This window comes from Drosophila sulfurigaster, chromosome 2L, assembly GCF_023558435.1.
Source record: "Drosophila sulfurigaster albostrigata strain 15112-1811.04 chromosome 2L, ASM2355843v2, whole genome shotgun sequence".
NCBI classification, from domain to species: domain Eukaryota; kingdom Metazoa; phylum Arthropoda; class Insecta; order Diptera; family Drosophilidae; genus Drosophila; species Drosophila sulfurigaster.
The window spans coordinates 20,193,109-20,218,133 of record NC_084881.1 but is presented as its reverse complement, the minus strand read 5'-3'; the positions used below and the strand labels follow the sequence as shown (position 1 = coordinate 20,218,133).

General features: G+C 32.8%; 7 protein-coding genes across 11 annotated transcripts; all 7 read right to left on the bottom strand.

Annotated features, from left to right (window-relative positions):
• Positions 1-471: 471 nt before the first annotated feature.
• On the bottom strand, positions 472-4,170 carry LOC133850259 (angiopoietin-related protein 4-like). 3 transcript variants are annotated; one of them, XM_062286305.1, is made up of 7 exons: positions 3,636-4,170; positions 3,447-3,578; positions 3,323-3,385; positions 3,197-3,268; positions 2,956-3,140; positions 2,540-2,919; positions 2,259-2,483 (listed from the first exon to the last, which is right to left on the bottom strand). In XM_062286305.1, the coding sequence occupies exons 1-7, from the start codon at positions 4,123-4,125 to the stop codon at positions 2,387-2,389; spliced, it is 1,419 nt and encodes a 472-aa protein (XP_062142289.1). In that variant the 5' UTR covers positions 4,126-4,170; the 3' UTR covers positions 2,259-2,386. The 3 variants fall into 3 exon arrangements, 2 of the variants coding, with proteins under 2 accessions (XP_062142289.1, XP_062142288.1); XR_009895612.1 differs by lacking the exons at positions 2,259-2,483; positions 2,540-2,919; positions 2,956-3,140 and adding exons at positions 472-1,213; positions 1,270-1,900; XM_062286304.1 differs by having other exon boundaries at positions 2,269-2,483; positions 2,540-3,140.
• Positions 4,171-4,646: 476 nt separating this feature from the next.
• LOC133847320 (angiopoietin-related protein 3-like) lies at positions 4,647-6,281 on the bottom strand. Its single transcript, XM_062282287.1, has 4 exons — positions 5,825-6,281; positions 5,684-5,761; positions 5,577-5,627; positions 4,647-5,517 (listed from the first exon to the last, which is right to left on the bottom strand). The coding sequence occupies exons 1-4, from the start codon at positions 6,207-6,209 to the stop codon at positions 4,811-4,813; spliced, it is 1,221 nt and encodes a 406-aa protein (XP_062138271.1). The 5' UTR covers positions 6,210-6,281; the 3' UTR covers positions 4,647-4,810.
• A 4,437-nt stretch (positions 6,282-10,718) lies between these two features.
• On the bottom strand, positions 10,719-12,328 carry LOC133844730 (interaptin-like). 2 transcript variants are annotated; one of them, XM_062278884.1, is made up of 10 exons: positions 12,260-12,328; positions 12,130-12,204; positions 12,012-12,074; positions 11,845-11,949; positions 11,626-11,697; positions 11,482-11,568; positions 11,319-11,423; positions 11,210-11,251; positions 11,021-11,146; positions 10,719-10,929 (listed from the first exon to the last, which is right to left on the bottom strand). In XM_062278884.1, the coding sequence occupies exons 1-10, from the start codon at positions 12,318-12,320 to the stop codon at positions 10,799-10,801; spliced, it is 867 nt and encodes a 288-aa protein (XP_062134868.1). In that variant the 5' UTR covers positions 12,321-12,328; the 3' UTR covers positions 10,719-10,798. The 2 variants fall into 2 exon arrangements, with proteins under 2 accessions (XP_062134868.1, XP_062134876.1); XM_062278892.1 differs by lacking the exons at positions 10,719-10,929; positions 11,021-11,146; positions 11,210-11,251; positions 11,319-11,423; positions 11,482-11,568 and having other exon boundaries at positions 11,681-11,763.
• A 2,018-nt stretch (positions 12,329-14,346) lies between these two features.
• On the bottom strand, positions 14,347-15,305 carry LOC133850044 (fibrinogen-like protein 1). The gene is made up of 2 exons (XM_062286005.1): positions 14,614-15,305; positions 14,347-14,556 (listed from the first exon to the last, which is right to left on the bottom strand). The coding sequence occupies exons 1-2, from the start codon at positions 15,204-15,206 to the stop codon at positions 14,460-14,462; spliced, it is 690 nt and encodes a 229-aa protein (XP_062141989.1). The 5' UTR covers positions 15,207-15,305; the 3' UTR covers positions 14,347-14,459.
• A 4,399-nt stretch (positions 15,306-19,704) lies between these two features.
• Positions 19,705-20,632, bottom strand: LOC133850577 (probable pseudouridine-5'-phosphatase). The gene is made up of 2 exons (XM_062286702.1): positions 20,481-20,632; positions 19,705-20,417 (listed from the first exon to the last, which is right to left on the bottom strand). Exons 1-2 carry the CDS (start codon positions 20,551-20,553, stop codon positions 19,768-19,770), a joined length of 723 nt encoding a protein of 240 aa, XP_062142686.1. The 5' UTR covers positions 20,554-20,632; the 3' UTR covers positions 19,705-19,767.
• Positions 20,633-20,939: 307 nt separating this feature from the next.
• LOC133850353 (pseudouridine-5'-phosphatase-like) lies at positions 20,940-21,985 on the bottom strand. Of its 2 annotated transcripts, none has more exons than XM_062286416.1 (2): positions 21,793-21,985; positions 20,940-21,721 (listed from the first exon to the last, which is right to left on the bottom strand). In XM_062286416.1, the coding sequence occupies exons 1-2, from the start codon at positions 21,863-21,865 to the stop codon at positions 21,072-21,074; spliced, it is 723 nt and encodes a 240-aa protein (XP_062142400.1). In that variant the 5' UTR covers positions 21,866-21,985; the 3' UTR covers positions 20,940-21,071. The 2 variants fall into 2 exon arrangements, with proteins under 2 accessions (XP_062142400.1, XP_062142401.1); XM_062286417.1 differs by having other exon boundaries at positions 20,940-21,734; positions 21,793-21,930.
• A 1,078-nt stretch (positions 21,986-23,063) lies between these two features.
• LOC133850242 (probable pseudouridine-5'-phosphatase) lies at positions 23,064-24,153 on the bottom strand. Its single transcript, XM_062286281.1, has 2 exons — positions 23,931-24,153; positions 23,064-23,873 (listed from the first exon to the last, which is right to left on the bottom strand). Exons 1-2 carry the CDS (start codon positions 24,049-24,051, stop codon positions 23,104-23,106), a joined length of 891 nt encoding a protein of 296 aa, XP_062142265.1. The 5' UTR covers positions 24,052-24,153; the 3' UTR covers positions 23,064-23,103.
• Positions 24,154-25,025: the final 872 nt, after the last annotated feature.

Genomic DNA, 25,025 nt, shown 5'->3' with positions numbered 1-25,025 from the left:
TTTTCTCAGTGTCTTCATTTAATTGTATGCTCCCTGTACATCTTGGCGCAATGATTAAAAAAAACGTCAACAACTTCAGAAATTTCTGCATATTTCTTTAATTGATTTAAAAAACACATCCGTTGGCTGCTAACTGTAAATTGGTACTAATTTGCATTTGTAGCTCACAGTCAAAGAATAGTTTAATCTTATATGTATTTATATCATATATAATATTATATATAAGTTTTTGTATATGCCGGGAATTCCAATGCTATCAGCGATCAGCGTCGTAGTCGAAAATGTTCTTTATAATAAGTACATACATACATACATATATGCCTTCTATATTCGTTCATGTCGAACCTTTATCGTTATCAGAAGAACATATTAAAACAAGTGAGAAAGCTATATTCGAGCGTGCTCGATGACCAGTTTGAATAAAACCTAAATATTTTCAAAGTGGAAGTGGACAAGAACTAGTAAAAAAGCTATGCTCAGGTACCCATTTTCAACAAAACCATATTCTACAAATATCAGATTATCATATTAAATTTTTCATATTAATTTACATTTAAGCTTCACCAATTACGAATTATATTTATTAAAATACGTCCCTTATTTGTATACCTAATAGAAGAATTTCTATTACATGTTGAAAATGGCATTTTTAAATGATGTTGTAAGGCATTCATATCCTTCTTCTCGTTAATTTTAATTTAAAAGTGTTGCAAATAATCTTTTTAAAAATGTAGACAAAGTATTATATTAAAAAAAAAAGAACTGTTATCTGTCTTAGCAGATAAAACAATATATTAGCAAAAAAATACATGTTTTTGTATGACATTAAATTGATGTTAGGCTGAGTGCAAGCAAGAAGTGAAGCCATAATATTGGGCGAAAACGAGCGATGATGTTTGAATAGAATTGCTGGAAAGAGTTCGGAGTGAGAGCGAAGCGAGAACTAAAGGAAAGAGAGAGAGAGAGAGAGAGAGAGAGAAAAAGAGCAATTCGCAAACCACTTTCTCGCTTCATCTCGTTTCTCTTAAGGCTTTCACTCTGCCTACAGTCTTGCTCGTCGTTTCACGCTTAGCTTTGCTTCTTGCGCGCACTCTGACATCAGCAAACTTTAAATAATAAAAGAGTGCAATATGTAGGAAACGGGCGAATCTTCATAGTTACGGAGATTGCTGTAGCATAGGACAGTTGACCATTGTATGGCGCGTTTAAGTTGCTGTAAAATAAACAAGTTACTGTTTTGAAATTTATTTTAATTTAATTTAAACTCACCTGCTACCACAGTTAGCCGTATACCTCCAGCCACCCATGCCATTTTCAGCGCAATTTGCATGATGATTTGGAATATTATTCTTATCGTATGTTGAGAATTTCTTATTTACATTACCATTTAACGAATTTTTATAAAATGGATACATAGTCTCTCTATTTAGAAATTTTCCTAATGATTCCAATTTAGGGAATCTGAACTGCCTACACGAAAGTCTTTATATTCAACAAAACTTGTATATCTATCAATTGTCATTAAAATGGTTAGCTGGTCACGATCTGAACTTGTGAGCAGATGCAATTTTTCCAATCCAATCCAAAATTCCCCATTTATGTCCCCAAATCCATTCACGTATTCTTGCCAATTTTTATCAAAATCTTGTTTTCCATTAATTCGACGCTGAATTATTATCCAAACATCATCATCACAAAGAACATTACTACTTTCTTTATTTGGAAGTTGTATCTTTAGTATACCATCTGTCCAACCGATACAGGAGTCTGGAAGACTTTCTACGTACTGTTCTTTAAAAAAATTTAAGTTTGTCAGCTCTTTTTGTAAATCTATCAAATTCATTCAGTTGAGTGACTCTTAGCTGATTTTCGATGTCAGAACAGTAATTTTTGCAATCGTCTGCGCATAACAAAATTCTATAGAAGAAGAATCTTTTTTATATTCCTATAGTGTAAAATAACTCAAACCAATGTCATGAAAACTGAAGCGTACATTGCATTAAGATTCCTTATTTACTTAACATTACTTAATTATTACTGCTGTTCGTTCTCGATATTAACATACTTAGTATCGTCTAAGGTAGTCCATTATATATTAAAAGCATTCAACCAAATATATTTGTAAGCTTTAATTTGCTTTATCACAAATATACTTATATAAATCGTTAAATTTATTTTAAATGTATTTTAATAAGTGTCGTAAAAAATGTAAGGCAAAGAGTACTATTAAAAGAAAAAACAAAGAAAAAGATAAGCTATCTGCCTTAACAGATATTAACAATTAATTCACTCTAAAATATTATTAAAAGAAAATATATATATTTTTATTTTGTAAAACATTACATAAATATTGAATATAAACTTGTAAGATAATAAGGAGAAAGTTTTAATACTCATTAGAGTATGGGCGAATTTTCATAGTTGCAGTAGTTATTGGATTGTAAGACCACATCATTCCACCATCGTATTGCGCGTTTAAGTTGCTGTAAGATAGTCAAGTCAAATCACTTTTATTAATTTCCATTTTCATCAAACTTACTTGCCTCCACAGTAATAAGTATACCACCAGCCACCGTTCCCATTTTTAGCGCAATTATTATAAGAATTTTGAATGTTATATTTATCATATGCTGCGAATTTCTGATTTACATGCGACTTTAATGGATCATATGTGGTTAATTTAGAAGTAACTTCCAATTTGTAGAGGGAGTCTGAATTACCAATCCTAAAGTAATCATATAGATTCTCATAATGTGAGCCATAAAAGGTATTTCCGGATATTTGTAATTGGTGTCGCATTGAACTCGTAACGAGATGCAGTTTTTCCAATCCGAACCAAAACTCCCCATCCAAGTATCCAAATCCATCCACGTATTCCTGCCAGTTTTTGTCAAAATCTTGTTCTCCATTAATTCGACGCTGAATGATCATCCAACCATCATCATCACAAAGAACATTACAACTTTTATTATTTGGAAGTTGTATCTCTTGAATACCAGGACTCAAATTTAAACAAGACTTTGGTAGAATTGTTACGGGCTTCTTTTGAATCTTCGTCAACTCCTCTTGTAAATCTGTCAAATTCAGTTGAGTTACTCTTAGCTGATTTTCAATGTGTGAACTGTAATTTTTACAATCATCTGCGTGTAAAAAAATGATATAGAATTTAACATAATTATTTATTAAATCGCCATACTTAGCTCATTTTGGATTATTTTTTTATTCTGAATCTCTTTTTGCATATCTTCTTTACTCTTTTGGCATTGGGCTGAAAACAATAAATTGAATAAATTTTATGAATGGTTGATATAATTATTCTTACCTAATAATATTTGGTAATCATGATTATATTTGGCAAACTTAGTGTTATTTAATTTGCAACCATCTGAAAGAAATGTGATGTTATTTCCTGATTGTTTTATCTAAAATCTTATTACTGAACTTACTGAGTTGATTTTCTAGATATGATATTTCCATTGAAATGTTTTGAAGCTGTGAATTTAACTTTGTGTTTTCCTGCTGTAGTTCGTTCAAAGAATTAATGCACGTTGCGTCTAGTTTTGAATTTTGCTGATTAGCTAAATTGTGGATTAAAATTAATTATTGCAATTATATTGTATTTAACAAGAGCTTACTCTTATTGTTTCCCGACTCCAGAAATGATATTACATTTTCACAAGGTTTTATAATTGATTTCAAGCTTTCTATTAGATCTCTGTAATCCTCTAGTTGTTGATTATTTTTGTTGATATCATTTTCTTGAATCTTCAAGAGTAATACATTTTGTTCTATTTCAGTTTTTTGCTTAGCAATAATCTCATCTTTAACCTTTAATTTGATTTCGTTATCATTTATTTTCAACTGGAGAATATCTGTGTGATTTTTGCTCTGCTCTCGACACTGATTTAATTGATTCTCCAAAGATGAAATATAATCTCTTGTAGAATTTATTGCTTCCTCAAAGTTAAGATATTTTTCGTTCTCGAGATTTTGAGCTTCCAATTGTCTTATTTTTTTCTCATTTTCTTCAATTTTTTTCTCAGTGTCTTCATTTAATCGTATGCTCCCTGTCCATCTTGGAGCAACGATTAAAAAAACCGTCAACAACTTCAGATATTTTTGCATATTTTTTTGATTGATTCTAAAAAACACATCCGTTTGCTGCTTACTGTAAATTATTACTAATTTGCATTTGCAGCTCACAGTTAAAGCGTAGTTTAATCATATAGACGCTTATATATATTATATAGAAGCTTATGTATGTACTATATGCCAGAAATTCCAATGCTATCAGCGCGCCGCAGCGATCAGAGTTAAAGTCGAAAATGCTTTTTAATATAGGTTCATACATTTATGCCCTTCTATATTCGCTCAAGTCGAACCTCTGTCGTTATCGAAAGAACATATTAAAACAAGTGAGAAAGCTATATTCGAGCGTGCTCGATGACCAGTTTGAATAAAACCCAAACATTTTCAAAGTGGAAGCGGGCTTGATTACCAACTAGTAAGAAACCTACAGTCGTGTGTGCTTGACTGCCAGATAGCCGCAAGCCATTTTAAATAAATGACCAAAAATATGTCACAAAAATTCTAAAATATACCAAAGGCTATATTTGGAAATATATCTTAGAAAAGCAAACAAAAAATCTGATTTTTAATTGAATAATATAATAAGTAGAGGATCTTTAATATCCATTAGTGTAGGGGCGAATTTCCATTGTTACACGTTGTATTTTAAGCCATTGCCAGTATATAACATCATAGGGCGCATTTAGGTCACTGTAAGATTATCAGATTAAATTATTCATATTCATTTACAGAGAAACTTCACTAACCATTGATTATAATCCGAAAACCACCAGCCTGCGTTCATGGTTTCCCAATTATTAGAATTTACATCGGTTATTGAAAAAGGCATTTTTACATGATTTTCTAAGGCATTTAAATCTGACTCTCCCGTGAAATTTCCGATTGATTCCAATTCATATAGAGATTCTGAATTTCCAATCCTAAAGTCATCATATTCAAAAATTACTTCTTTTTCTTCTTCTTTTTTTTCTATAAAAACTTTCAACTTGTGACGCGTTGCATTGGTAATTAGATGCAGATTTTCCAACCCCATGAAAAATTCCCCATTAATGTCTCCAATACCATCCACATATATCTGCAAATTCTTATTGAAGTCTCCACTTCCATCGATTCGTCGCTGAATAATCATCCAACCATCCGAACCGCATAGCACATAATATGGATTTCCATTTGGCAGTTGAATCTCTTGAATACCAGAAGTCAGGTTTAAGCATGAGGTGGGAAGAATTTTGGAAGGAATTGATGATCCGGATATTTGTTGACGCTTTATAAAGCAATCGTTTAACTCATCATCTTTAGAACTGAGTTTATTCTTAAAGAACTCTTTCCAAGAATTGCAGTATTTCAACTCGGTTTGTAGTGTGCTTAGGGTTTTTTCCAAGTCGGCAAGTTTATGTTGGCTATCCATAGTGTCATATTTACAGCGTTCTAAAATCAAAATTAATGTGGAATGTATAGGTCATAATAAAAAATTCAATGTTCCATACCTAATTCCATTTCTATGAACGATTTCCTCACCATTTGCTCTTGGTTTTCCTCTAGAAATGTTATACAAAATTAAAAATTGTTTTGTTAATGTTCTTACGAAACTTACTTTGTTCATTTTTCAGCATTTCTATTTCGCTATTTTGCTTCTCAGCTGCAGACTTCAACATAGTAATTTCTAGATAATCTGTAATTAATTTTGTTATTAAATTGCACTTACATTAACTACTTTTAACTCATTTAAATTTACCCTCTTCCTTTTCCGACTTCAACTTTGATATTTCTTCATTTTTTATATTGATTGTTGATTGCAACTTCGTTACTTGATCTTTATAATCGGCAACTTGTTCTTTAGTCTTTAAAAGTTCATCTATTTCAGTATTCAAGAGTCTCAATTTATTTTCCAACTCAGCATTTTGCTTAGCGATAATCTCTTCACTTTCCTTTAATTTCAATTCAATGTTAGCGGTATTCAACTGGATTTTTTGTATTTCACTTAATATTACTGATAGGGAATTTTCTTTGTTTTCAGATTTGTTAAGTAACTTGTTGTTGCCATCAGTTGGTTGTGTGCTGACTGTCCATATTTGCACAATTACAAGGACAACAGTGAATAATCTGAGAAACTTCCGCATATTGGAATTTTCAGAGGGAATTCAAGATACACAACCGTTTACCACTTGCGACGAATAACTTCTAAATTTTATGAATAGTTGAAACTAAATTTAAAAGAATAAATTTAAGTCTAACCTAACGCTATCAATGGCGAAGTAATCAACTTAAAACAATCAGCATTACGCGAGTGCGTACTCTATTTTAAATAATAAGTTTTTTTGCTAAAAGAAACAGGAAATTCCGCTAGCTAATCTTGAAACAACAAAAAATGTAGTACTCAACAAAATATTAACCACATATTAAATTATATAATAGGTCGCAAAAATTCGGTATACTTGTGTTAATTTGGAGATATTTGGCTCTACATTTCATGTGAACTCGCAAATGGCACTGGAAATAAATGGAATTATCAATATTTATCCAAATTTGTATTCAAGTGTTTAAATATCTTTGCATATAATAAAAAACATGTAAGAAAGTTACAGTCAAGTGTGCTCAACTGTGAGATAACCGCAACCCATTGTAAATAAAAGCAAAACAGCGCACAGTACAGTGTGGTATTATTTTTTAAAATGTACCGAAGCCTTTATTTACTATATATAGAGATAGTATTATATTTAATTTTAAATATACCATAAAGTACACATTATACAAAATTTATACCAAAGCTGACCTTAGATGCTGAAAATATAACAAAAATATTGAAAGCATAACCAAAAAGTATATTTTGGCAAATTAATAGATTGCGTTATCGATCAACATCGCAATTAAACTAATGCCCCAAAATGATCTTTTAAGTATTTTCAATGCTTTTCATGTAATCCCAAATATTGTATCTATATTTAACTGTCGTAAAATAAACCTCGTTTCTTATAGTTTTTTTTTAACATGTGCTGAAAGAGCATGGTAAATTTTCCCCTATCGATGGTGAGATCTACGTGGCATAAAGACAGATGGATGTCATTAGCTACCCTGGCACAAAGTCATAAAACAAATAATATTACTTGTAATTTTTTTTTTTTTTTGAATATTCAATATATAATTGTTTTAATTCTAACTTCAAATATTTTTTACTTGTACAATTTATGCCCAACAATATATTTTACATATAATAGAATAATCAATGCAAAAAAACGAAAATCTTCTGATTTTAAATTGAAATGGATAATAAGTAGAGGCTTTTTAATGTTCGTGAATGTAGGGGCGAATTGCCATTGTTACGGCTTGCACTCCAACATATCTCCAGTAGACCTTACTGTAACCAGCATCAGTGTGGGGCGCATTAAGATAGCTGTAAGAATATCAGATTAAATTGTTTATTTTCATTTACTATTGACGTTCACTAACCAATAATCGTCTACATTCGAGTACCACCAGCCTCCAAAGTTTACTCCACCAGTTTTCAAATCAGGAGACTTTCTATCATATGTTGAAAATGGCCTTTTTATATGATGTTGTAAGGCATTTATAATACAAGTATACTCATCTTCAGTGAAATTTCCGATTGATTCCAATTCATATAGGGATTCTGAATTTCCAATCCTAAAGTCATCATATTCCGCAACTTCTGTTCCGAAATCATCAGTTCTAATCGAAATATTTAACTGTTGACGTGTTGCATTGGTAATTAGGTGCAGATTTTCTAATCCCATAAAAAACTCCCCATGAATGTCTCCAACTCCATCCACATATTCCTGCCAGGTCTTATTAAAGTCTTGACTTCCATCGATGCGTCGCTGAATAATCAGCCAACCATCCGAACCGCATAGCACATAATATGGATTTCCATTTGGCAGTTGAATTTCTTGAATACCAGAAGTCAGGTTTAAGCATGAGGTGGGAAGAATTTTGGAAGGAATTGATGATCCGGATATTTGTTGATTCTTTGTATAGCAATCGATTAACTCATCATCCTTAGAACTGAGTTTATTCTTAAATAACTCTTTCCAGGAATTGCAGTATTTAACCTCAGTTTGTAATGTGCTCTGTGTTTTTTCTTTAAACCTTTCAAATTTCCTTTTGTCCTGATAAGAGTCTTCTTTACAGCGTTCTAAAATCAAAATGAATGTGGAATGTATAGGTCATAATAAACAAGTAAGAAAGCTACAGTCGAGTGTACTCGACTGTGAGATACCCGCTACCCAATTTGATTAAAAACAATATATTTTGGGGTATTATTCTCAAAATATACCGAATATACTTCAAATATACTAAAAATATACCAAATGGTATATTTGGTATATCGATACAGCACACCATTCAAAATATACCATAGACGGCACAATGTGCCAGATTGCCAGCCAAAGCAACTAAGACCCCTAGTAAGTAGGCGTTTTTGACCATACAAAAGTATTTCTTTAATAACTTCGACAATTATCTGATCGCAACCAAATTTTCAGGAATCATAACTACTATAGTAATTATTGTATATACCAAAATTCGCAGCTTTAGCTTTAAAATTACGCTTGTTATTCGATTTTTTTGATTTGCGGGGGCGGAAGTGGGCGTGGCAAAAATTTGAAACAAACTTGATCTGCGTGCAAACATAACAAATGCTGTCGAAAAAAAATTATATCTCTATCTCTTATAGTCTCTGAGATCTAGGTGTTCATACGGACGGACGGACAGACACAAAGACACACAGACGGACAGACGGACATGGCTAGATCGTCTCGGCTGTTGACGCTGATCAAGAATATATATACTTTATAGGGTCGGAGATGCCTCCTTCTACCTGTTACATACATTTCCTGTCGGCACAGAGTTATAATACCCTTTTACCCTATGGGTAGCGGGTATAAAAATTCAATGTTCCATACCTAATTCCATTTCTATGAACGATTTCCTCACCATTTGCTCTTGGTTTTCTTCTAGAAATGTTATACAAAATTAAAAATTGTTTTGTTAATGTTCTTACGGAACTTACTTTGTTCATTTTTCAGCCTTTCTGTTTCGCTATTTAGCTTCTCAAATTCATACTTCAGCGTATTAAATTTAATATTATCTGGAATAATTAAAATTATTAAATTGTACCAAATTTAGTAGCTTATTTAAGTTTACACTCATCGTTTGCCGACTCCAACTTTGATATTTTTTTATTATTTGCATTGATGGTATTTTTGTATGATATTAGAGTTGAATGCAACTTTGATATTTGATCTTTGTAATCGGCAACTTTCTCTTTAGATTTTATAAGCTCGTTTACATCAGTCAGTTCCTTTAATTTCAATTCGATGTTGGCGGTATTCAACTGGATTTTTTGTATTTCACTTAATATAATTGATAGAGAAGTTTCTTTTACTTCTGTTTCACCCAGCAACTTATTATTTTCTTCTTTTGTTAAATTAGTAGTTGTAATAAAATCTCCATCAGTTGGTTGTGTGCTGACTGTCCATATTTGCACAATTACAAGGACAACAGCGAGTAATTTGAGGAACTTCCGCATATTGGAATTTTTGGAGGGAATTCAAGATTCACAACCGTATGCTCTTTGAGACGAATAACTACTAAATTTTATGAATAGTTTGTAGCCACGTTGAAACTAAATTTCAAAGCTTAAATTTAAGTCTAACCTAACGCTATCAGTGGCGAAGTAATCAACTTAAAACAATCAGCATTATACGAGTGCGTGCACTATTTAAACAAATTGTGTTTCCTGCTTGAAAGAAACAGGAAGTATGGCTAACTGATCTTGATAACAACAAAAAGTGTAGTACTCAACAAAATATTAACTGTTATATATTATAACACATATTAAACTACATGTATATTAGATCCCAAAAATTCGGTATATGAACTCGCAAATGCCACTTGAATTATCGAAGTTTTCGCAAATTTGTAATCAAGTACAAATTTAATATATTTCTTATATTAATTATAAACAACTAATGAATTAATATTATTATTCTGTTATTTTTATACCCGCGACACATAGGGTAGAAGGGTATCTTTGAGCCTCCAGGAAATGCATTTAACAGTCAGAAGAAGTCTTCTCCGGCCCTGTAAAGTCTAGACGATTTAGCCAGATCCGTTTGTCTGGCTGTCTGTTCGTATGAACATCTAGATCTCAAAGACTTTAAGAGATAGTCAGTACTTTTTATATTTGCACGTCCACTTGCGCCCACGCAAATCGACAATAATCAAATAACAGGCGTATTTTCGAAACTATAATCAAATTTTGGTATATATAATACAATAATAACTATTGTATTTATGATTTCTGAGAGTTCTGTATATTTTGATCTTTATGTAGTACTTCATCGACATATCAGTCTATTTTAGTTTTTTTTGGAGTATATTAATTCGGTATATTTTAGGGAAAATACCGCACTATCGTGCTTTTATTCAAAATGGGTGCCGGGCTTCTCACAGTTTATTGTGAACCACTTCTGAATGGATCGAAACCCTAAATAGTTTCCGTCAAATTCGTATTAGGTTCCATTGTTTATTTTGTGTGTTTTCATATCCCTTTTGGTCCACTTATTAATGGAAATAAAATTAAATTAACGAAATATGCGATTCAAATTTAGCAAATGTGTATTCAGAATGAGTGAAATTAAACAGAAGAATCAGCTGACTTAAATCTATAACATCGATATTGTAAGAACTGCTAACAATTCCATTTACATTTCGCTTTACACCATGCATTTGTAAAGAAATTTTTTCCGTGGCATTGTTTGTTGCATTTTTCAATGATGCTCAGCCGATTGTTGAGGTCTGCATTGTTCTTTTTACACTCATCTAAAGAAAAAAATAAATATGGATTGATGAATTGGTCGATGGTACATAAATAACTCCTCTTGAATTGATTTCCTTTAAAGACGATACCTACCCAAAACTTTATTTAATTCGTTAATAATCGCATTTTTATAGGTGGTCTCAAGTTTTTGCGATTCCAATTGCTTTTTACATGATTCGACTAAATTTTTGATGTACGCATCCTTTATTTTATAAGAATCTACCACAGCAAAAATTGTTGAAATTAGACGACTATCATGATTAATAATTCAATAAAACATACCAAGTTCAGTTTGGACTTCTTCGCTATTCTTCTGGCATTGGGCTAGAATGTAGAATACAATATAAATAGATTTTTCAAATGTAATACATATATTTAAGAAGATACCTACTCCATAGATTGTGATTAAGCTCAGCAACTTTATTCAGTTCCTTAATAGTCACATTCTTATAAGTGGACTCATTTCTTTGCGATTCCAAATCATTCTGACACGATTCTTTAATTGACATTATTTTGAGTGGTATTTATTTTACATTTCAATGTGATTCACTTACCTAATATTATTTGTTGATTACTTTGACATTCTTTGAAGCTTTCATCGTTTAATTTTACTAAATTCGTATTATTGAATTGACATTCATCTGGAAAAAGGTATTTTCTATTAGATTTATTTAAATTAGATATTTAATCTAGCATACTTAGTTTCTCTTCGACTGATTTCTTCTCCTCTTCTGTCTTTTGCAAATTCATATTGTTCTCTTGACATTGATCTAGTAAAGTTAATAAAACTTATTTAAATTCTGTAATGTAATAAGCCAAAGGCAACACTTACTCAACTGAATTTTATTATTTAGCTGATAATTTCTTTCCATTTCCATTAATTTCCATTTCTTTAATTAAGTAAAGTGAACACTTACCCAACAGTTTACGATTAGCCTCAGCTTCTTTATTCATATCGTCAATAGTGACATCCTTTTCGATGGAGTCAAACCTTTCTGACTCCAAATCCATCTGACACGATACTGTAAGAGAGCAGATGTGCAGTCAGAATTGCATCAACAAGTTAAATTCCTATTTAATAAACCTTCTTGGACGCCTATATGATCATTCAGATCGTCTAATTTTTTAATTGTTAATTCGCATTCATCTGAAAAATATGTAAGTGCAATAATTTATTTATAAGTAAGTATGACTGAACTTACTTTGTTCATTTTCCAGTTGTTGAATTTTATCATTAAGATTCTGAACCTCAGATTTTAACATTTTGTTTTCCTCATCTGAAAAAATATGTATGTGTACTAATTCGTTTATTATAAGTATGACTGAACTTACTTTGTTCATTTTCCAGATGTTGAATTTTATCATTAAGATTCTGAACCTCAGATTTTAACATTTTGTTTTCCTCATGGTAACATATTATATCTGGTGTTGTAATTTTTAGATTACCTATTTTGTGGAATAATTATTTATTATTAAATTTCCCTAGCTATGTGGTAATATCTTATAAAATTTTACTCTGATTATTTGTATTGTTCTCGTAAGATGATATAGTTGATTGCAAGTTCCTTATTTCTAATTCATTCTTTGCAATTTGCAATTGAAAATCTTCCAGAAGTTTTAGTTTATCTTCTATCTCAGCTCTTTGGCTAGTAACAATTCCGTTGTTCTTCGACAAGTTCTGTATTTCATGTTCTTTCTTTTCAATTTGGTTTTTGTAGTCTTCTATTTGTTGATTGGCTTTGTTCGTTTTATTAATTTGCATTTCCAGCAACATTAGTTTATCTTCTATTTCAGCTTTTTGGCTAGCAATAAGTTCATCTTTAATCGAAATGGTCTTTATTTCGGCTGCTTGCTTTTCAATTTGGTTTTTATATTCGTCTAGTTGCTGATTAGCTTTATTGGTTTCATTTATTTTAAGTTCCAAGAGCATTATTTTTTCTTCCATTTCTCCACATTGCTTTAATTGATTTTCCATAGGTGCGATATATGCTTTTGTAGAATTTACGCCTTCGTCAATATTAACATTTCTTATTTGATCATCTACTACTTTAGTTACATTGACAATTGCTTTAAGCAGAAAACTACTCGCTGTGCATGTTGGCACGAGAATAAATAATACCGCCAACAATTTCAAAAATGTCTGCATCTTTTTTTATATTTCTCCGTTTTTTAAAAGACGCTTGCTTACTTTTAATGCCGATTACAACTGCAACTCGTGTCTGAACTAAGGAACTCTTTTATACTAAATACAAATGTTCTTATTGTCGCATTTCCTCAAAATTGTCGTACTTAGAAAAAATAAGATTATTCTAAAATGAGTCATTCATTATTTTGTTTATATAATTTAAATTTTATCCCTTCTTATTATTTGGGAGTTATGTTTACCGAAAAAAACAACAGTTAAACGAAATCGTAGTAGGCGAGATATGAAACCAGAACAAAATAAGCGATTACGCTCTAAAAAAAAAAAATAATAATAATAAGGAAGCTACAGTCGAAAGCTCGACTTTAAGATACTTCGCAATAAAAGCAAAACAGTGCAGTATTATTATCAAAATATACCGAATTAATGTGCCAAGAAAATATACCAATGGATATATTTGGTATATTGATATATTGATATTGATATATAAAAGCAAAAAATGTTATATTATTCTTACAATATACCGAACTAATGCACCAAAACCTACAGAAATATACCGAAGTCTGTTTTTGGTATATTGATATACTACTATATTCAAAATATACGACATTGTCAACGAAAGCAATTATGATCCGACTGTCAAAAATTATTTTTTAATCAAAAGATTCAAATTATTTTATATTTTAATATAATTAATCAATTCAGTGGAACCCTAAAAATTTTATTTATTAAATTTAACAATTTTATTTAATGTCATCATTTAATGTTGCTTCAGAAATTCTATCAATTTCGAATAGTCTTAGTCAGAGGTCATGTTAAACGAGGTTTTGTTAGAGAAAAACCCCATTGAAAGTTTTTAGCACGGTATTGATTTAAAGTTTACGCGTTTAAATATAAACATATAACATATAACATATAATATATAAGAAATAAATAATGCTTATCATAAAACTTCCGCATTCATTTAGTAAAATGTTGACATTCCAAAGAAACTTAAGCTGTTATCTCAAATAAAAAATTATAATTTATTTGCCCAAATTGTATTATGCTTTTTTCGCATAAATTAACTGTTGAAATAATGGCAGAAACTAATATAATATGAGTTTATAATCCAAAATAGTAAAGTAAAATAAATATTAATAATCGGAATTCCGCATAAGTAAAGAACAAGTACAGTCAGTAAGCAAAACCCGATATTCTTGTAAGTTTCTTTTTTTGTGCAACATATATTTTGAATAATCCATACTGTATATAAAAGATAATTATGAAACTCTGACTTTATAATTTTTATAGTTGAAAAATACAATATCAATGCAATTATTTTGATTGATAATATTTTCAAATTCGATAAATGAATATTAAATGTTTAAGACGAAAGGCTAAGATTCTTTAAAGTCCATTTGGGTATGGACGAATCTTCGTTACTACGGACTTGACATCAAAGTATTCCCAGCGTATGAAACCATTGAATGGAGCATTGAGATTGCTATAAAACGATTAAAATTAAATTATTTATTTTAATTTATTGATAAATTAAACGAACCTCAGTCCACAATCGTTTGGATACCACCAACCACTCCGGAAAATGCTGGCGCAATTGTGATGAGATGGAGATCGATTTTGATCGTATGTTGAGAATTCCTGATTGACATTCAATCTTAAAGCATCACATGCGTTGCCGGTAAACTTTCCTAAAGACTCCAATTTGTAGTGCGATGTTGAGTTGGCAATCGCAAAATCATCATATTGTGCCACAACTGAGCCCCAATCAAATTTTAATGTGACATGCAACACTTGACGTGTTGAACTGGTGAAAAGTTGCAATTTCTTCAATCCAATGAAAAAGTCAGTTCGAGAGTTACCAAATCCATCCTCGTATTCCTGCCAGCTCTTATTAAAGTCTTCCTCTCCATTGGTTCGTCGCTGAATGACCACCCAACCAGCATCGTCACAAAGCACATAGTTAGACGATTTATTCTGTGGTTGTATTTCTTGAAAACCAGCAGATAAATGTAAACAAGAGCTTGGAAGAGTTCTTAGGGGAGTTGAGGGAGTAGTGCGATCACGTTCTTCCTTCCATTTAAGTCTGAACGCACGCGCGTTTTCAAATTCTTCCCAATGTGAACTACTATGCATATTTGCATAATTATAAGGAGTAAAGCGTACAATTGTTGGCACTTTTCCATATTTGAGTTTTAAAAGCGAATCCACGTTTCACATCCGTTTGCTGCTTGATACCAAGAGCTACTAAAAGCAGTAAAAAGTTCGCCGCCGCGCTAAATTAAAATAATATCTTACACACATGTTTAAGCAACCAAATGTTATCAGTGGGGACGCTATCAATTTTTTAATATACTACAACACATAATAATGCGAATTCGCCAGCTATTTCCGTCGTCAAAAAAATTCGAATTTATTCCATAAAATAAATGTACACTGAAAAAAAAGGTTAAAAAAGTAAATTTTGATCAAATTGTAATTATTTTTTTAAATATTAGTCTAATCATTATACTTAGTAGTATATTTACAATGAATAAATATCACACTCACCCCTACATCGCTTATATGTGTTCACATTAACTTACATTAAGTATATCCAAAATAATACAAAATAGTATTTTGTGGAAATGTGGAATTAAATTGTGTTTTTTTTTTTCATAATAAAGAAAATTTTCCAATTTGTAATATTTTATTTTTTCTAAAAAATAGAGAATAAATATCCAAAATTTTGAAATATGATAAATATGATATTTTTATAATTATTATTCTTAATATATAGTATAAAACCAAACAATGAGTATAAAACCAAACAATGTATTTTAAAACATTAGGGCTTGATTTCATAACTTTTTTAATAAATCTTTTGTTCATAAATTTAAAAACCATCTGTGATTCTTAAGCAGAAGAGTAATTAAAACTTCTCTTATAAATCGAAAAAAAAAACATAAGTTATTTAATTTATCAGAGAAGATTAAAATACTAATTTGATCACTTTTATTAAAGTTATTATTTAGGCATTGCGTTTCCTCAAAAAAGAGCAAATAAATCTCGCTGTCACCTCAAAAACAATTTATTAGGTTCCTCAATAGCGGATTTCCTTCGCTCCTGAAACTTTTCGTTTTCATTGCAGCTGCACAATGAGACGAGAATTTTACTGACCAGTCTTCGACTTATTCTCCAGTTTTATGACCTTTTATTGCCACCGTTTGCCAATTCGCTGACTGTCTTGCCTGAATTGCTGCGCTGCAGTGCAGAGAAGAAGCCCAATGACCGTTAAGCATTAATGTGCTGTCGCAATCGACATCGAACTGTGTGTGGAGAACTTTTACGTGTTTGCATATTTTATGGGGTCGTCTGACAGTCTGCCAGTCTGCTAGTGGAACTTTAATTGGTACATTCGAACAATACCAATAAATGCCAAAAACAGTTGCAGCAGCAGCGAGCCAAAAGTTTGATGTGCATTGACCGGGATTTTTATGGGAGTTTGGGAGGAAAACGACGACTGGAGCTAAATCCCCACTGAAAGCAAACCCAAATCAACTCAAGGGACACAAGGGGAAAGGGGGCTGTAACAAACCGCAAGGATAACAACGGCTTTTAGCCGTTTTCCCGCTACAGCAGCCGTTTTCCACTCCTCCAGTTGCAAGTTGCGGTTGCGGCTGGCCGTAGACAACGAATCCAGTTAACAATTCAATGAACGCAATTACAAGCGACCAGGTTGCAGGTTTGGGTGGCAGTTGCACGTTGCCAGGACAGCGATTAGAGACGCGTTCAAATTAAACGTTTACAACATATTGTTGCTGGCCAGTCGCCCGTTACACCCATGTCTCTACGTCCCCAACCCCCTCTGGAAGTTTGTGGCCAAAAAACGTGGCCATAAATGCTTTGCCCAAAATGGTTGGTTGTGCATAATTTATGCGCTCAATTCGTCGCTGCATTCAAATGCCTATATAGCACATTCTCTTTCCCTTTCTTAGTGGCATTTGTTGCCAAGCTTTTGTGGCAACAGCTGACGCAGCGCTTCCGATTAATTAAAGCCATTTTATTGACGCAGCATGTCGCCCACTCGCATTTTTCTTTATTTTCTATTTTGTGTTTGCGATTTGCTATTTTGATTTTTGCTCTTGTTTCTATTTTTCCTCTTGCGGTTTGGTCTCACACTTCTCCCCAAATAAGCGACGTGCAAATTATTTGATGGCTAACAATTTTTGGCATAGAATAAAAGGTATAACAAAATATTTATTACATTTTCCCATTATTTAAAGGTGTAACAGATTGCAGCTCTTTTCAGTGGTTGGTTATATATTATATTTGCAAAAGGTATGAAAAAATATTGAACTAAACCTAGTTGGCAAACATTTACTTTAGTTTTGGCAATATTCATAAATAAATAAATTGAAAAAGAAACAAGTAGTTCCTATAAAATTATAATTTCAAAAATAGATATAGATTCATATAAAAATTATGATTTGAACAGCAAAATACGCAAAAATGAAAAAATCGACAAATAAACCTCATAACCATTCTTTTTTTAGTTGAAGAAGTCAGATAAGCAAATAATTAAACAGAAAATTAAACAAAAAATTGAATTGAATTTATAATTTCATACAAAAATAATTGCTGCACATTAATTTTTTCTGAATTTATAAATTCAATCTCGATTTTTTTTAACTGAAAAAGTTAGCTTTTATTTATTTATTATTATTTTTTATTTTTCTAAATCTGTAGGTAGTAAAAGAAAAGTGTAGTAAAAGGAAAGTGAATTTATATTGATCCCATAACAATGATATTTATTTTTCCGGAAACATTTGGATGATTCCAGACTCCAGGCTAAGTTATTATTTCAGGTATGATTATCAGATTTAAGCAATCTTTTTCAATTCAATCAATTTATTGTTTAAGGAATCTGGAATTCTTTCATAGGATCATCTTTTATAACTGAGTACATCTATTCTTTTCACTTATTTATAAACTTCAGATTCTTGAAAAAGTCTTTACCTCGATACCTCAATATATAATATTTTGATCGCACAAGATTTCCAGACTCAGTGATAATTCAACTAATATGTGTCTTGGCCTCATGCATCCATTAAGTGCTCAACGTATCCTGGTACCATGGGAACGTCAATGCCAGTGGCTAATCCGCATTCAAAGCGTCTGTCAACATGAAGCACGTGCCACGTTGCGTCATCGTCGTCGTTGTCGTCGATGACAAAGTTTGTCGCTGCCACAGCCGATGCCAGCTTCGTTGACGTCTTGCCAACTGCTTAATCAATTACGCAACTTTGTAACAACATGCAGCCAGTTCGAAGTCGAAGTCGAAACTGAAGCTGAAGCAACACAAGCTGTAGCTGGCAGTCAGAACGGAGCTGCAAACTCCGGGACCGGAAAACCCCGAGCACAACTCACAACTCAGAACTTGCAACTTGGGCATTAGGCTAAGCAAAGGCAAAGAAAAACGTCAGCTTTTGCCGTGAAGGCGCGCCACTAAATTGACAGCTGCAGCAAGCACCTTTTACTGAGGCTGCATGCCCCATCTTGTGGCAGTGAGTGGAGTGCTGCTGGCTGCAACAGAAGCAGCAGCAGCAGCAACTTTTCGAAAGTATTTTAAATTGCACGTCGCTAAAGTCGAAAATAGTTTAATTAAAATGCATGTGAAGCATTTTCTTTTCAACATTTTCCCCCTCAAACCCCCCAAATGAACCCCTCATACAGTTGGCATGCATAATCAAATTAACGTGATCTCTCAACGAAGCTGCGCGCAGAACTTCAGAAAAGTGTTCTTAATTGCAGTATGATGATATATGAATAGCAGAATGCATTCAGCATATCAACTTTGTGCAGCGATAAATGAGCCTCAACTTGAGCGAGTAAAAAGTTCTTTTCGGTAGTAAATAAGTATAAAACACTTCATTCCAAGACCAAACACCATGTTAAATAAAGAGCAGCTGAAAATGATACAGTCGAAGTATTAAACTTCTATCAAAGTGTCTTGAAAGAGAGAATGTAAAAAAGTAAAAAATGATTAAAAAGATTGTATGCAATATTTTAATACACACTTGTCTTAAATATTTATCTAAAATATTTAACAATAATAAAAACTATCACACATTAGTGACGTAATTATAATTTATATATAATTACTTTTAATAAAATATTTTGTAGTCATTAATATAAAATTCTTGAAATAAATTATATACTTACTATATTTATTGATCGCATCGTCCATAGTCCACTAAATATTCAACTTTACATTTAACAAGTAACAAAGCTACAGTCTTTAAATAAAAACAAAATTGTGCAGTATTGTTCTTTATTAATAATAATAAAGTACTGTTTTCAAAATATACACCAGTATATATTATTGTATTTTAGTATTTTCGAGGTATATTGTTCTTAAATTTTACCGAATAATATACCTCAAAAGTACTAAAATATACCGAAGACAATATCGATGAAGATAATAAAAAATATAATCACGTATTTTCCATTTAATTATAGAATTAATAAATTATGAGCGTTTTCAAAGTCAAGTATAAATATCACAATTTATTTAAAATTAAATTAGTTAAGTAAAATACTTCTATTACCACAAAACATTCATCAATTCTGTAAATATGTATTTAAACTTAAGTAATTTATAAAGTATCCATTTTAATATAAAATTTACATTAATTTAGAGAAAAATTTTGTTTGACTAGCCAAACGTAAATCGATCACAGTTGTCATAAGGCGGCAGACCAAAGAGCTCCGGCTGGAAGTCGGCCATTGAACGCAGGACAATTGTGGCATCCTTAGTCTGCTCCTCAGGCACACGAGGATCAGGTATCATGACCACCTGCATGCCCGCAGCCAAGGCAGCCTGCTTGCCAATGGGCGAATCCTCAAAGACCAGACAACACTGAGGTTGCGGCTTGGGCTTAAATCGCGATGCGGCTAAAAGAAAAATGTCTGGAGCTGGTTTGCCATGCACCAGCTCGGGATCATCGCCGCAGACAATGTGACGAAAGGCGGGCATTATATCGCAATGTGAACTAGCCTTATGAACAAATACTTTCCGCTGTGCTGAGGTGCCAATGGCCATTGGCACACGATGATGATGGAGATGAAGTATGAGATCTTTTACACCAGGCATCAATTCCACATTCCCCATCTGACGATGCACTTCGTCATTGAACATTTGCTCGAATGTGGCGCCATCAATGGGCAAATTGAGTTTCTCAACCAGAAATCTGGTTGACTTGGAAGTTGGCATTCCCATACATTGCAGCTTCAAGTCGTAAGTGTATTTCTCTCCATAGGGTCGCAATAAGTTGGAGACGGCTGTCTCGTATTGCTTCTCTGTATCTATAGAAGACATATCTTTTTTAACTAGTTTCTAAATTAGTATTAAATACTGAGGTAGTTTACCCATCAAAGTTCCATCATTATCAAAAATGCAGTGAGTCACTTTGTGTAGACATTTGTCTTGAGCTGGTGACATCTTTCCTGCGATTCCTCCGCCTACAACATGTAAACAATTTACAAAAAAAAATAAAAGAAAAATCTATTGTATTTAAAACTGCCAACTAAGTTGAGAAATTAGTAAATATGTTTAACATATTTAAGCAGCGATAATCAAGGTCCTTATGTCTTTTTTTTAATTCTTTATAAAACAAGAATGAAAGCTAGAGTAAAGGTAAAAATACTAAAATAAACCAATGACCATATTTGAAATACTACATTCAAAATATACCATAGAAGTCAAAATATACCAAATTGTGAAGCCAAAGCTTCTTAGACCAGATTGCTGTACACGTTCTTTGCCATACAAAAGAATTTCTTAAATATCCACTACAATTTTTGGTACTGCTTTTATTTGTATTATAATTATTATTCTAAAGTTTTTAAATAATATGCGATGATAATTTTTTAATTGACAAAATTTGTATTAATTTGTCATGATTTATCTTAATAATTATTTCAAAATTTGTATAAAATATTAAAAAAATGTAGAGTCACTTAACCAAACGAGAATTTAGGACTGCAGTCGATATAGGGCAGACCAAAAAGTTCTGGCTGAAAGCATTCCATCGAGGGCAAAACAAGCGTTGCCCCCTCCCTCAGTTCTTTGGGCACATGTGGCTCTGGGATCATGACAACCTGCATCCCAGCAGCCAAACCCGCCCGCATGCCCGCCGGCGAATCCTCAAAGACTAGACAACACTCCGGCTTGGGTTGCGGCTTAAAACGCGAGGCGGCAAGCAGAAAAATATCTGGTGCCGGTTTGCTGCGCTTCAGTTGCGGATCATCGCCGCAGACAACGTGATGCATGACACTCAAGAGATTGCGATGCGGATACGATTTAATGCGCAACGATTCACTGGACGACGATGTGGCTATGGCCATCGGAATATGCTGATCGTAGAGATGGCGCAGCAACTCATCAACTCCTGGCATTAGAGGCACATTCGACAGCATTTTGAGTGCCTCTTCTTCGTATTGTTGCACAAACTCGAGTTCAGTTAGGGGCAGCTTGAACATATTAATCAATAAAGCGGCGATGGAAATGGATTTTCTGCCCATGCAGTTAATCTGCATATCATGATTGAAGTCATGACCATATTTAGCGACTACTTTCTTTAACGCATTGCCATAGATTTTTTCAGAATCTGTAAAGATATTCTTATATTTCAATAGCAAAGAGATCTATCAGTTATCTGGCCAACTTTTAGTACTCTACCCATGAGCGTTCCATCATTGTCAAAGATCACATGGGTGACCTTCTGAAAGCATTTTGTATTGGCATCGGGCATCTTTGATTCTGCTGCTAATCTCGACTAAAACATACTTTAAATTTGGAATTTTTTAAAAATAAATTTCAGTTGAACTTTTTAAAATACTTTTGTCATTTGAAAAGTGTGGACGAGAATGTTTGACATTTGAAATTCAATAATCAAATAAAGCAAGTATTTTATTAAATAATAAATAAAATATAATGTTTTTATAAATCTATAAATACTAAAATATTAAGAATGAAAAATATTTCGAAAAAAAAAATAAAACAAATGTTTAGGAATTATTTTCTTTTAAGCAAAAGCCAAATCTTTGAAATTCAAAAGTTATCAACAGATAATTTTCATAAATTTAATGTATAGTAAATAAATATTATTATTTAATAGAGAGATGATTTGCAACTTTTATTGTATTCTTTTAAATATTTTTGGAGTACTATCTTGAATTTCGTCAAATTTTTAATTATTGTAATATTATTACGAATTTAAAATAACAACTTTAAATCGCAATCACTTGAAATTCAACCACTAGCTTGACATTAACTATGAAATTACCTATTTCAAATGTTTAAAGCCATTAGCGAAATTTACACTTGTCGTCACTGGAGTTCATTGAATCTTGCATGTCTAAAACCAATTTCAAACTCCTCAGACATCGATTTTAATCAAGTTAGGGAATGAGAAAATAAAAATATAAAAAAAAAATTCTTTGTGTCATCTGTGGTTATTATTCTACACATTATTTTTTCAATACGTTTTTTTGAAATTTATTTCCATTTCAGTTTTTGCTGTGCCCTTGAGTGTTTCCTGTGGCGTGCATTCATTAGGCAAAAGTGGAAGCAGGGGCTAAAATGGAAAAGCAAAAATAAAATGATTATAAAACAAAAAAAAAAAGAAAGGAGAAGAAAAGTTACAGCCAAGGCAGACGCACATAAAGAGTTAAAAGGTTTATTCACTTTACTTTTACGAGGCTGAAGCACTGAGATTGGAGTTAGCTTTGTTCGAGGGAGGAAAGTGCAGTCTGGCTAAAACATTAAGTAATTATAAGTTGGCAAAAAGTTGTGTGTTGACGCCAGACGAGCGACACACACACACATGGCGTATGCGTAATATACGACTATGCCAACAATGAGTGATAAAATGTTGCCATTTAGTTACGATTTATTGCTGCCACTTATCCGGCCAATAATTACGAATTTGACTTAAGGAAATTGAATACTGCATTTGCTTGCGAATCAATTTATTTAAAATTTATGAATTTATGCAGCTTCCTCCGCTGGCTCCTCAGCTGGTGGCGCCTCCTCGTCCTGCGTGCTGCCACGCACCTCCTCCTCCTCCAACTGAGACGTAAAGACGCGCTTCTCAACTCGACTGGAGCGCGGCGTTGGTTCCGGAGTTGGTTCTGGCAAAGGAGCTAAATATGGCATGCCAAAATCTTCGGGATCGAAATCTTTCAACGTCTCCAGACGCTGTGTGGCCAACTCTGAATAACAGCAAGGCAACTCTGGATCGGGCAGCATTATCACCTGAAGTCGAGCATCTCGCGCCGCCTGAACACCCTTCGTAGTTCCATCGAAGGCCAGACAACAATCTGGCGGAGGTCGCTCACAAAATAGTTCCATGGCCAGCAAATAACAATCCGGCTGCGGTTTGGGTTGATTGTATTCATCGGCGCAAAGCACATGATCGAACAGCTCAAAGAACTCTTCATGGCCGCGTATCTTTTGGCAGAACAACGAACGTTTGCTGGATGTGATTAAAGCTAAGCCAATGCAATTGCAGTGCAAATGTTGCACTAATCGCTCGACACCTTCCATTAGTGGGGGATTCGCAATCAGTTCGCAGGTGTGCTCATTCAGCTGCATCAGAAACTGTTCCCAAACAATCGGCAAGGAGCATTTGCGGCATATTAATTCGGCCATTTCGGGTGTCTCCATTGGGCCGCATTGCATTAAAACCGCCTCGGGCAGCGTTCTATTATAGCTGGCGAGCAGTTCTCGGCAAGCGCGTTGATAAATGTGTCGAGTATCTATAAATTATACGATACTATATATCATAACAATATTTAATAACTTCTGTAGCTTACCGAAGACGGCGCTCTCGAGGTCGAATATGCAGTAGGAGACGCAGGGACCGCAGCAGGGCGAGGGACAGCAGCGTAGGCAACGCGGAGACGTTGCCTTAATAGGTGCCTTATTATTGCCCATATGGAATGACCGAATATGATTGTTAAAATTTAAAATTTACGAATTTAAATATTGATATTTTTGAAAATGACAGTTTGTCAAGAGTCAGAAAAATGTTCATTAAAATACAATAAACAAAATGCAATATTTGATATTTATTCAACTTTTTATTTGAATGGTAGACAACAAAAATAAATTGTCAAGTAAAATTTAAAAAAAATAGAATTACAAATTTTAATATAACTATTAATGAATAACTATAATAAATTACAAATTTCTTTAAATAATATATCAAATTTTCAGCTGATTGCCAATATTAAAACTAAATTCTAAATTCAATGAGTGAAGTAAAAATTTATTAATCTTTACAAGCAAATTATATTTTTTAATGATATACGAATATATATATACATACATACATATGTAAATAAAAAGAACCAAAATTATAGTTTTAGTAAAAAATAATAGTTAAAATATAAATATAGTTTACAGATTTAATATTTATTTTCAATATCAATATTCATGCTAAAGTTAGGCGTCAAAAACAAGCAGAAAGCTTCAACACATCAAGATTTATCTAACAATAGTACGTTAGTATGTAAATGAAAAACTGTACTTCGAAATTAAGCGCAGCAAAGCACTCGGTCAATATCGTGGGACCGCGAAAGCAAGCATTGAATTCCGAAAGGAGCTATTAGAAAATGACACTTTTCGAATTTGAAGTACCGAAAAGACGTGATGCCAAAGCGTAGGCGTGAGCAGTGCAGCATGCGTAAGCTGTGAGCTAGCAACAACTGCACACTCAATTTCGAACTCGAACAATAACAACAATCAACCCAGAGAGTAGCTCAAAGATCTCCCACATAGCAGTATAAAAGAGATGAAAGCGAGAGTGGTCAGCGCAACGTTTGCCAATTGTGACGTCACCAATGATCGTTGCATGCAAACCGAAATGAACTTTTGCCATCTGTTTTGCTCATCAATATGCTGCGATG

Coding starts and splice junctions, on each gene's coding strand:
- LOC133850259 (XM_062286304.1), bottom strand. CDS start 4,125: ATGCAAAAATATCTGAAGTTGTTGACGGTTTTTTTAATCGTTGCTCCA. Junction 3,579..3,635: donor GGAGTCGGGAAACAATAAGA/GTAAGCTCTTGT, acceptor TCCACAATTTAG/CTAATCAGCAAAATTCAAAA. Junction 3,269..3,322: donor TGATTACCAAATATTATTAG/GTAAGAATAATT, acceptor TATTGTTTTCAG/CCCAATGCCAAAAGAGTAAA.
- LOC133847320 (XM_062282287.1), bottom strand. CDS start 6,209: ATGCGGAAGTTTCTCAGATTATTCACTGTTGTCCTTGTAATTGTGCAA. Junction 5,762..5,824: donor GAAGTCGGAAAAGGAAGAGG/GTAAATTTAAAT, acceptor AATTAATTACAG/ATTATCTAGAAATTACTATG. Junction 5,628..5,683: donor AATGCTGAAAAATGAACAAA/GTAAGTTTCGTA, acceptor TAACATTTCTAG/AGGAAAACCAAGAGCAAATG.
- LOC133844730 (XM_062278884.1), bottom strand. CDS start 12,320: ATGTTAAAATCTGAGGTTCAGAATCTTAATGATAAAATTCAACATCTG. Junction 11,698..11,844: donor GGCTAATCGTAAACTGTTGG/GTAAGTGTTCAC, acceptor TAACTTTACTAG/ATCAATGTCAAGAGAACAAT. Junction 10,930..11,020: donor CGAATTAAATAAAGTTTTGG/GTAGGTATCGTC, acceptor TTTTTTCTTTAG/ATGAGTGTAAAAAGAACAAT.
- LOC133850044 (XM_062286005.1), bottom strand. CDS start 15,206: ATGCATAGTAGTTCACATTGGGAAGAATTTGAAAACGCGCGTGCGTTC. Junction 14,557..14,613: donor CCAAACGATTGTGGACTGAG/GTTCGTTTAATT, acceptor ATCGTTTTATAG/CAATCTCAATGCTCCATTCA.
- LOC133850577 (XM_062286702.1), bottom strand. CDS start 20,553: ATGTCACCAGCTCAAGACAAATGTCTACACAAAGTGACTCACTGCATT. Junction 20,418..20,480: donor TAATGATGGAACTTTGATGG/GTAAACTACCTC, acceptor TGTCTTCTATAG/ATACAGAGAAGCAATACGAG.
- LOC133850353 (XM_062286416.1), bottom strand. CDS start 21,865: ATGCCCGATGCCAATACAAAATGCTTTCAGAAGGTCACCCATGTGATC. Junction 21,722..21,792: donor CAATGATGGAACGCTCATGG/GTAGAGTACTAA, acceptor ATATCTTTACAG/ATTCTGAAAAAATCTATGGC.
- LOC133850242 (XM_062286281.1), bottom strand. CDS start 24,051: ATGGGCAATAATAAGGCACCTATTAAGGCAACGTCTCCGCGTTGCCTA. Junction 23,874..23,930: donor CCTCGAGAGCGCCGTCTTCG/GTAAGCTACAGA, acceptor TATAATTTATAG/ATACTCGACACATTTATCAA.